Here is a 10,632-nt window from a genome sequence, read left to right on the forward strand (position 1 = left end):
TGCATCCTCACCAAAGGACCAAAAGTTAAACCAAAGTTTAAAAGTTATTTTGTGGCACTAAGGCAGCACAAAACTGCCTGAGGCTTTGTCTACACTGGCAAATGAAAGATAAAACTTTTGTCATTTAGAAGTGTTAAAAAAACACACGCCCCTGAAAGACAAAAGTTTTGTCGACAACAAATGCTGGTGTGAACAGCACTTTATCGGCAGGAGCGCTGTCCTTGTAATACCCTGTAGTCCAGAGCTCTCCTTTCTGCCACCCATCTTGAGCACCAGCCCTCCCTGTGCATCCAACTGCCTGCAGCTAGTGTCACCTATTCAGAAGGGCCACCCTGCTGCTTCCTCCTCAGACTAAGTGCACCAGACCACATTGACTTGCTTCTGCTTCTCAAAAGGCATCAGAAGTTTACTGTCTTTGTCCCAGTGGAAAAGCTTTAAAGCCCCATTAACAACCTCTGTCCAAAGTATCTTTTTAAAAATAACGTTTTCAAAAACGGAGGAAATCAGAGTAAGCCAAAGGGAAGCACTAAGAAATCATCTCATGTAAGGCCTGGTGAAGAGCCTCCTGAGGTAGGGTAAACACTTTAAGTAAAACAGTGTTTGTTCACTGTTATAGGACATGTGGCATAGTACCACTGCAAGAGGTTCTCTCCTTCCGTCTGTCAGCACCACTTGTCTCAGTCCATGAAGTTGGCTTCACCCCTTTCAGGTAGTGTGCTCCTTGTTTGTACTGTTTAGGTCTAATGATCCCTATTCCCATTTTAGACCTGAAAGCAATCTCTCAAATAGTACATGGACAATGATACTCTCGGTCACACCACCACTCAGTAAGCTTATTTCTCTGCCTCCTTTCCTTACAATTGACTGTCACCTTGGCAGTATATTTGAACTGCGTTCTAGCCCTCCAGTCTGCATTTGAGAGACATGGACCAGACCAAAAGTTATTTGCTCATATCAATGGGTGAATACATGTTTAAGAAGTAGGTAAGGGTCAGCTACTGCTTTCCCCAAACAAAATGGCTTCTCCTCTGCTGAATTTTGGGCAAATAAGTTACATTCCCTTTTTTGTTCTACACAAGGTTCTTGTACTAGGTTTTCAGACGAGTTTATCAACCCCCTTGGCATCTCCATTTTCTCCTGGCTAATTGTTTGTTTAATTAGAGTATGCCACAGGCTCATATTCTAAACCCCTTTCTATTTTAATTAATTAACTCAAATATGATCTGTCTCTGATGGTATTCAATCCATCAAGTGCTCTAAAAAACTTCTCTCCTTCCTTGCTATTTAAACCTATCAAATACTTGTAAAAGTTCTCCCTTTGTCATCATTTATAACAACAATAGTTACTAAACAGCATTAATTGTAATAGGTTTAACTTAGTCTGGTAACAGTTGCTTCCTAAATCAATTAGTATTTCAATGACATGTAAATGTAGTGAAGTACAATTACTATTAGACTGTGGCAGGAGAGCTTTGGCTGTTGTACACATTCCTTCCAGCACTGTAAAAACAAAAAAAGTGGATGCTTGAAAATACCCAGGAGACCCATATCATCAAGAATAAGTTTACTGCATTATTGTTAGGTTGTGTGGTTTTTGGAAGCATTTGGAGTTTTCAATAATGCCATAAGATCATGCAAAACCAAACCCCTCCTCCACACATCATGCACGTTTTCCTGCGTAAGAACTCTTCTGACCATTTCTTCAGTATACACTGGTTTAGAGAAACTATGTAAATATCCCACTTTTCTTAAGTAAAAATATTTATGCGTGACTTTAGGGTTCAATGTGCATGAGTTTGACGTCCCTTGACGCAGATGACTTCTACCCACAATTCTAGCGCAGCAAAGGCAGTGCCACTGCGACAATCCCTACTCTGTACAGGTGGTTTAAAAAAAAACTAGAACCGCAAAACTTCAATAAATTCTGAACGCTGTGAAATTTCCCCAACCAGCTATTACGCTATACTACCTCGCTAATATGCCTTAACTCCAAGTTGGTGGGAGCACCTGGAGAGTTAAAAAAAAAAGTTCATTCTCTATATTGATATAATCCTTGTCCTCTCTGCTAAGAGTGCCAGTAAGCATTTCAGCTGAGATGGTGACTTTTAAACATAGGTTCATTAAGCCTGAGCTAAGACCATAAACTCATTTGACATAGGCCACTAAAGAGCAATAATTTTCAGCCACCATCAATCTGGAATAGACTAAAACAGGCAGTGTTGGAGTGAAAAGTTGCCATATACTCATACCAGTGTCCTATACCATCAATCCCTTTGCTATAAGATAATTGACATTATTGAAGGGGTTTTTTTTATATCTGTATATAATATTTATAATGAACTCTGCTTTTCATATATAACAATGGATTTTTCCCCCAGAAAAAAGCAAACAGTGAAACAAGTGATGCTACCATAGGATTAGTCAAAATCTATGTTAGATAACCCATTTGGTAGTTCCATGAGTTGTAGGGTGCTTATAAGTTTATATTACAGCACAGTTGTGACAACTAAAAGGAACTCACTTTTCTTTGGGGAATGTGAACTCTGCTCCATTGGTGCAATGAGCCCTGCATTGAGACATAAATAGGAAATGCCACTGAATTTTCTTGACTTTCAAAAAATGACACTAGACAGCTGTGCTGGTTAAAGCTAATATTGCCAGAACGTTAAAATCACTTGAATTTCCCTTCAGGACACTAGATAGCATTAAAGAAGTCTTCTTTCAACTTACAGCACAGAGGGTGCGTGGACCTAGAAATGTACTGTACACTAATGTAGTCTAAAGGACATTGCATTATTCTGTTGAATGGCTTATTGAGTTATCAGTTATAAACTGATTGATCATCTCTCAGATGATCAGTACAATTTTGCTACAAGGAATGGTTAGCTGGTGAAGTTCACACCATGCTGGGAACAAATTCTGTATACTCTCTATATCAGTGGTTCTCAAACTTTCGTACTCCTGACCCCTTTCACACAGCAGGCATCTGAGTATGAGCCCCCCCCTTAAAAATTAAAAACACTTTTCTTTATATTGAACATTATTATAAATGCTAGAGGTGAAGCGGTGTTTGGGAGTGGAAGCTGACACCTCGCGACCCTCCATGTAATAACCTCGCGACCCCCTGAGGGGTCACGACCCCCAGTTTGAGAACCCTTGCTGTATATAGTCCAGACTTATCCTCTTTACTGGTAACGCAAAACGATAAAACAAAACACAAACGTCAATCTAGGCTTTCTTCCCAAGCTTGGCTGTTCCTTAGACTTTCCATGGAGGACCTCTTCTGTGCCACTTCCTCATTCTCTCTATCTCAGAGAAGGAAAGATGTTCCAACCCCGCTTACATTCTTGTTGTATGTAACAAGATGCATCTGTCACTATGACTCAGCTGTAATTAACCTGCATCTTTTGCAGGGTTCAGACACCTGACAGCAAGATGATTTAGATGAGCTGTGTATCATTATACAGGATATTAGGCCAATGGAAAATAGGCATCTAAATATCTTTGAGGTTCTGGGCCTTAGTGTCTGCCATCCTTTTACAGATATGTGACTGGTTTGCTTTTTCTTGTTTACTCTGTAGTGCAATACACAGTTTCCCATTTATAATATGGCTGAAAGGCATGATATGCCCATTAGTATGTTTCATCCACTGCTAATGAATGTGAGTGTGCAGTTCAGTTTTATTGCACTGAAAGAACCTACGGGACAGCGAAACAGAGATACCCCTTTGGGGGGTTCCTGGTTGACCACGTCTGTAATCATTTTAGCAGTTTTAATAGCTTTGTCTAGAGTAACTTATAAAAAATAGTCTTGTCAAAAGTTATTGGAGTCGTTAACAGGATGACATATTCCTACATTATGTTTGTTGCTATTCATGGAAAAAATTAAGGTAGCGCACATGTCCATGTGGGAGGCACATGTTACTCTTCCCACTGCTCTTCATTTTCATTACATAACATATTATGCTATTCTCAGGAACATGTATGTAGGTAAGTCCCATTTAAAACCTTGAATTTTCTTAAGGAGTAAAAGTCAAATGGAAGGGGTATGATCATTTTGCACCTTTGCCCCATCTGATCTCAAGTTAAAGAAGGGGGTCCTGTGATTAAGTTCAGACCAAAGAGTGGCTTTTTACACCAAGCTAGAATTTGGTTCCTAAACCTTGCAGGAAGTGGTGTTGGTGTTTCAGTTGGCACTCTGACTCTGTACTTAAACATGGAGCTGGGTCAATGCTCAGAGGGCACTGAGATGCCACCTTTACAAGGAGATGTAAAACCGAGATGTTAACCATTTGTTCTTAAAATTTGCAAGGCTTTGGGTTTTTTTGTTTTTTTAAGTAGGCTGTTAATCAAGTGTCCTGGCCAGATTCTAACTCCAGTACTCTAATGCCATTCTGCATACATGAAGGTTCAATATTCTTCACTTTCACCCCTAAATTACTGTGTATTGTGCAGCTGCTAGGCAGCTGTTACATTCCGCCTTGTGCACAACTGCCACAGGGAATTTCCCTAGGGAGCATTCTATTATCTGTCATCTAAGGGCATGCTTGTCCGGGGTTTTAATGTTTATTAATGGTAAAAATGGCTTGTGGTCTGTCACAAGCAGAATGTTATCAAGATCTTGCAAAATCTGCAAGCATCTCACACACCCACATGCTCACCAAATATTCTGTCTTTCTATTTGGGCATTCTAGATTTGTTCGAAAGCCATCTGGAACAATGTGTTGCCAGCTTCTGATCATCTTCATTTAAGTAAAGTAAGTAAACTAGCAACTCAATAAGACCGCAGCTGCTGAAATGGCTGTAGACTTGGAAACATAATGAGGAGGTCAATAGATGCTTTAGATCCTCAAAAGCATATCCTTGTGATTTATCCCCATCTGTTTTAAGTAGGTTTATAAATAGCTTGGCCTTTTGAAGTCAGGTTTGAATAAAATTTATATCCTACTGAGGAACTGTGTGGATTTCTACATGTTTTTAGGTGGTGGCATTTCAGCTATGACTTTGACTTTTTCTTAAGCTGCCTTCACCTCTTCTTTATCAGTTGTGTGCCCTAAGAGCAGAAGTTGGATTTGTCCTCAAATATATTTTTCTCTTTAATTTTGGTCCAGCAATCTTTGTTGTCAACAGGATTTGTTTTAACCTCATTATGCTCTTCTGATTTCCTAGAGGCAAAAATGTCATTCATATTAATTGCCACTCCTTCCAGAATCTCAGTCATTTACTTTGGAAGATTTCTAGGGGGCTTGTGATAATGAAAGCAATCTCTTCCAAAGAGCATTATAAAAAGTGCCAGCCTAGAAGAGTCATGGCAGATTAAAGCTTGCCAGAATGCCCCAGCTGTATTTACACTAAAGTGTGTAACTGAGCTCACAAGATTATTAACCTAGTTACAAACCACAGTGTAGGCAAGGCCTAGTAGTGATTCTACTCAATTCCACTCCACAGTGCCAGTGCCAAGCTGACAACTTTTATAACATCCTTTAAGAAAGCACAGCTTTCAATATCACAAGTGTACCCGAAATCTCTAATCCTTGGCTGGACCCTAGGGTTATATGCAACCAGCACAGAAGTTTGCTCCTTATCCAGACTCCGATTTACATTCATGTCACAACTAACATGTTAGAAAAAGATTAAATTGTGGTGTAGACAAGTCCTTAGTGAGGTGATCATTACTGGAGCAGTTAACTTGGAGATTCTCTCTTACACAAGGAGGAAAATATACCTTTCCCTCATTCACTGAATTTCTATAAGTCTGCACAGATATGGATGTACTTTTTAGAAGGCAAATACAGGTACCATAAGGGCACATCACAATCCATTCAGAAATGTGTTCTGTTATGTCCTTCTTCTCCCCCTCACCCAGTTCTTCTTTTATTGTGGGAGACAGCAGGATTGGCACTCTTGTGGCTGTGCTGAATGCCTATGGCACAGCCACCTCTTTCAATAAAATCCACACTGGTTCTTCTTTAAGCTGGTTATTATGACTGCACGCTGTCCAGCTTCCTCTGTGTGTTTTATGAGACCCAGCTCAATGGTTGTGGTTCAGCATAGGTGGTTACTCCACTAGCGATAAAGGTGTCGAACACATGGAGGCAGATTATAAGGCCCAGTCTACACCTAAAACTTAGGTCGACCTAGTTACATTGCTCAAGGCTGTGAAAAATGTCATGCCCTGTGAGACATAGGTTGACCTAACCCTGCACTGTAGATGCAGATAGGTTGTTGGAAGAATTCTTCCATTGACTTAGCTACTGCCTCTCGAGAGAGTGGATTTACTACAGTGATGGAAAAAACTCTTCCATCAAGGTAGGAAGTGTCTACACTACGGCAGCACAGCTGCAGGGCCATAGCTGTACTGCTGTAGTCGCTGTAGTGTATACATACATCAGTTGGTGCAAATCAGTAAAGCTCCTTTGAAGTCAGTGAAGCTACATTGCTTTACACGAGCTGAGGATTTGGTTCATACTCTTTTAATTAATTTTTTTTAAGCAAGTACAGGCTGTGAATAGACTCAGCCATAGGCACTGACTCTGTGGGTGCTCTGGGGCTGGAGCACCCATGGAAAGAAATAGTGGGGGCTCAGCACCTACCAGCCACACACTCAGCAACTGTTTGGCAGCAGGGGAGTGGGGGCAAAGTGGGGGCAGGAGAGGCGGAATGAGGGCAGGGCACTGCTGGGAAGTGCTGGGGCAAAGAGTTGGGGTACAGGAGGGAGTTTGGGTGCAGGACGGGGCTCAGGGCTGCGGCAGGGGGCTGGGTTGCAGGAGGGAGTGCAGGGTAAGGGCTCTGGGAGGAAGTTTGGGTGTGGGAGGTGGGTCAGGGCTGGGGCAGGGGGTTGGGGTGTGGGAGGGGGTTCGAGGTCTGGGTTTCAGGTGGCACTTACTTCAGGTTGCTCCTCGTAGTGGCTGGCATGTCCCTCTGGCTCCTAGGCAGAGGTGCGGCCAGGCAGCTCTGTGCGGTGCGCACTGTCCCCATCCGTAGGCACTGCCCCCGCAGCTCCCATTTGCCACAGTTCCTGGCCAATGGAAGCTGCAGAGCCGGTGCTTGGGGGCAGGGGCAGTGCACAGAATCCCTGTGGCTGCACCTCCACCTAGGAGCCAGAGGGAAAGCCAGATGCTTCCGGGAGCCACGCGGAGCAAGGGCAGGCAGGGAGCCTGCCTTAGCCCTGCTGCGCCTCCGACCGAACTTTTAATGGCCCAGTCAGCACCACCGCCAGGATCCCTTTTCGACCGGGCATTCTGGTTGAAAACCAGATGCCTGGCAATCCTACTCACATTCTGCTCAGAATCACAGTAATTTGTGCCCCTTAATCAGTTTTGGATTTAAACAACAGTAATACTGCAAACTTGAGATTAACAGTTCAAGCCTGTTCAAGAATGTCATCTTTAGACACAGATCCTCAGAAGCAGACATTTCCCTCATTCCTTTGCTACAACAGACATGCTTCTAGAGTAACTTTTGTCCTTACACTTCCTGTGCACGTCTCCAGTGGATGGGCAGACTTCAATCTTGCGTTCTCCCTTTTACCACATTTCTGACCATAAAACTATAGGTGGGGTTTAAAGGAATTTTTTGCAATACCTCTCCTTTTCTCCTATGAAAATGTCTTTGCTCCTTTTGCACCAGGTTTCCATTACTTTCTTGTTGGGAACTTGCATTCCCATGAGTTCACACTGCACATCTTGCCAGTGGATTGACTCGTACTTCTCCATGCACTGTGTTAAGCTTCATTGTGATTCAAAATGTATGTAAGCTCTAATTCCACTCAGGCCATTCCATGGGTTTAGCATGCTGACAGTCATGCCTTGCATTGCACTTTAGCATTCTCTTTTCCTTACTGTTACAGAAGTGTTCTATAAAAAAGAAATATAAATAGTTAATAGACAAAGTCCCTGTAGATGGTGCTCAAGAATATGCAGCATTGTTCCTAAGTTTTGCAGGCTAATAAAACTGGTTGTTGTACATTGCAAATGGCTTCTTGTGTGCAGTTCTTACCACTCACTTCTGCTGCTTAAAAATGTCAGCTTTTGACTCCATGCCCTGTTGCATTGGTAAAGAACAAGTCACTTTCTTCTAACACTGAACAAGGAACCTTATTAAAGTAAGGAAAACATTTTTGTCACTAAAACTAATCTGTCTTTCTGCTTTGCTAGAGAACTTCTGACTAGAACTTTTCCTAGCTCCCCTTCTCTATGTATAAAAAGGCAGTTACTTGTATCCTCATATATCTTTTCTCCTTTCTTTCTCTTCTCTTTTGGGGCTACTTCCATACAGCTCCCCTTCCCCGCCCCCCAAGCATGGAACAAACTAACAGTCACAGTGCTACAGGCCCTACCTTCTCCTCATGCAAATTCTTCCTAGAGGCCCACTTCTTCTGGAAGGTCCACTGACACTAACCCACAAAAGGAAAATCCCACCTCCTGCCCAATGTTACAAAAGGAGAAGAAAAACAATTTAAACAAACAAATAAAAAAAGTCACCCTGAGCTAACATTGGGTCTCCCAGTGCATGATGTCTTATTGGTGCAGAGCTCTTATGCCTGGTCTATACTACTGCTGTGGGTCAATCTAAGGACTGGTTTACACTACATCATTAGATCGACATTCCCTTCACTGGGTTGAATTTATAATGTGCGTGTCTACACTACAGAGCCCTTCCCACTGACCTAAAGGGCTTTTCAAATTGACGCCTGTACTCCACCTCAGCAAGAGGAGTAGCGCTAGATTCGACCTTCCAGGTCAAATTAGGAGTAGTGTAGACACAGCACAGTGTATTTCAACTTGTTTGGCCTCCGGGAGCTGTCCCAATGTGCTCCAATGTGTACGCTCTGGACAGCACTTTCAACTCCACTGCACTTCAGCCAGGTAAATAGGAAAAGCCCTGGGAACTTCTGAATTTCATTTCTTGTTTAATCAGCGTGGAGAGCTCACCACCACAGCTGACCATGGCTGCCCAGGTCTGCAAACGCACTGGAGCATACAGGAGACACTGGATCTGATTGCTGTGTGGGGAGAAGAGTCTGTGCAGGCAGAGCTCCGAACCAGCAGAAGAAATGCTGACATCTACGCCAAAATCGCACAGGGCATGGGGGAAAAAGGCTACACCAGGGACACACAGCAGTGCCATGTGAAAATAAAGGAGCTCAGGCAAGCCTACCAGAAGACAAGGGAGGTGAATAGTCGCTCTGGTGCTGAGCCACAGACATGCCACTTCTATGAGCAACTGCATGCGATTCTAGCCGGGGACCCCAACACTGTTCATGGATACCACCCAGGGGACCCAGGCGGCCATAGGCAACAACGAGGAGGACATTGTTGATGAGGAAGAGGAGGAGGAGGAGAATGTGCAGCAGGTAAGCAGAGGATCCATTCTCCCTGGCAGCCAGGAACTTTTCCTAACTCTGGAGCCAGTCCCCTCCCAGGATCCACTGGTGCGGGACTGCGATGGCGGGGAAGGCACCTCTGGTGAGTGCACACTTGTAATAACACTACAGGGGTTAAATGCAATTGTGGTTACTGTTTAATTTGAGGTAAACAATTGGGATGCAGTGGCGGGCAGTGCAGCCATGCAAAGGGTGCTCCCCGGAAAAGACTGTTTATGTGCCAAGAGTTTCCACAGTAAAAAATGTCCCTGGGTGTGACCTGACACTGCTTACCCTTTCGTGTGTGCTTACTATGCTTGCCTACAAACCGAAATCTGCTGCCCAGCACTCTGCCATGTGTTGTACCTTACTGGCAGGCTCTTCTTTTAAAACACAAAATTTGGCTGAGTACCGCAGGGAATGTATTTACTGCTATGAATTGTTTCATTCATTGCAACTGTTAACCTTTTGTTTTCAACAATGTATGCTTTTCCTTGCAGCTGCAACATGTTCTCTGGATGCTTCCTCCACTCCAGCACAAAGGCTGTCCCAGATTAGAAGGCGAAAAAAGCAGACAAGGGAAGACATGTTCTGTGATTTGATGTGTTCCTCCGAGGGTGACAGGGCCCAGCTCCATGCATGGAGGCTCACACTCTCAGAGAGCATGCGCATCAACCAAGAGGGCAGGAAAGCAAGCAGGGAACAAGAGTGTAACACGCAAGAGGAGATGTTGCAGCTTATGGGGGCGCAAACAGACATGTTGAGGCATCTGGTTGAAGTGCAGGAAAGGCAGCTAGACCTTAGAGTCCAGCTGCACCCAATGATGAACGAACTGCCCTCCTCACCAAGTTCTATATCCTCTTCTCCCAGATGACCTAGAATAAGGGGATGGGGGGAAAGTTCCGTTATCCCTTGAACTCAACTCCAGGGGATGGTTGATGGGGCAGAAAGCTCTCATTCCCACATCTTAGATTACTAGACAGTGCAATTGTAATAAAATATGTGTCCTTGCCCCTCCCTCCCTGTGTTATCAGGCCCTTACCTGGTTATCATTGCTATTCATTGCTGTCTGTGTTCAGTGTTTATTAGCATAATAAAAATGCATGAATTGAGTATAAGAGGCTCTTTATTCACTGTGCACATTGTGGTTGGTGGAGGTTTAGTTTACAGGGCAGTACATGCAAAAAAGGGGGCAGGTTCTTAAGGAAAAACACACAGAACTGTCACATTGGTGTTGGATCATTCATTAAACTGGTTTTCAAAGCCTC

At 43.5% G+C, this 10,632-nt stretch overlaps 1 protein-coding gene across 3 annotated transcripts in view; it reads left to right on the plus strand.

Annotated features, from left to right (window-relative positions):
• LOC141985160 (myb/SANT-like DNA-binding domain-containing protein 7) overlaps positions 1-10,339 on the plus strand; it is a 59,825-nt gene extending 49,486 nt beyond the window's left edge. For 2 of the 3 annotated variants that reach the window (XR_012638880.1, XM_074949011.1), the window contains exons 2-4: positions 4,695-4,757; positions 8,920-9,355; positions 9,865-10,339. Coding sequence is in view for 1 of the 3 variants with exons in the window: in XM_074949011.1 (XP_074805112.1) it covers positions 4,695-4,757; positions 8,920-9,321 (465 nt within the window). In the remaining 2 variants the exon portion in view is untranslated. Of the gene's footprint in view, positions 1-621; positions 710-4,694; positions 4,758-8,919; positions 9,356-9,864 lie in introns of those variants that run through there. The other variant, XR_012638881.1, reaches the window with a different exon arrangement.
• Positions 10,340-10,632: the final 293 nt, after the last annotated feature.

The sequence above is a fragment of the Natator depressus genome, chromosome 3 (assembly GCF_965152275.1).
Source record: "Natator depressus isolate rNatDep1 chromosome 3, rNatDep2.hap1, whole genome shotgun sequence".
Lineage (NCBI taxonomy): Eukaryota > Metazoa > Chordata > Testudines > Cheloniidae > Natator > Natator depressus.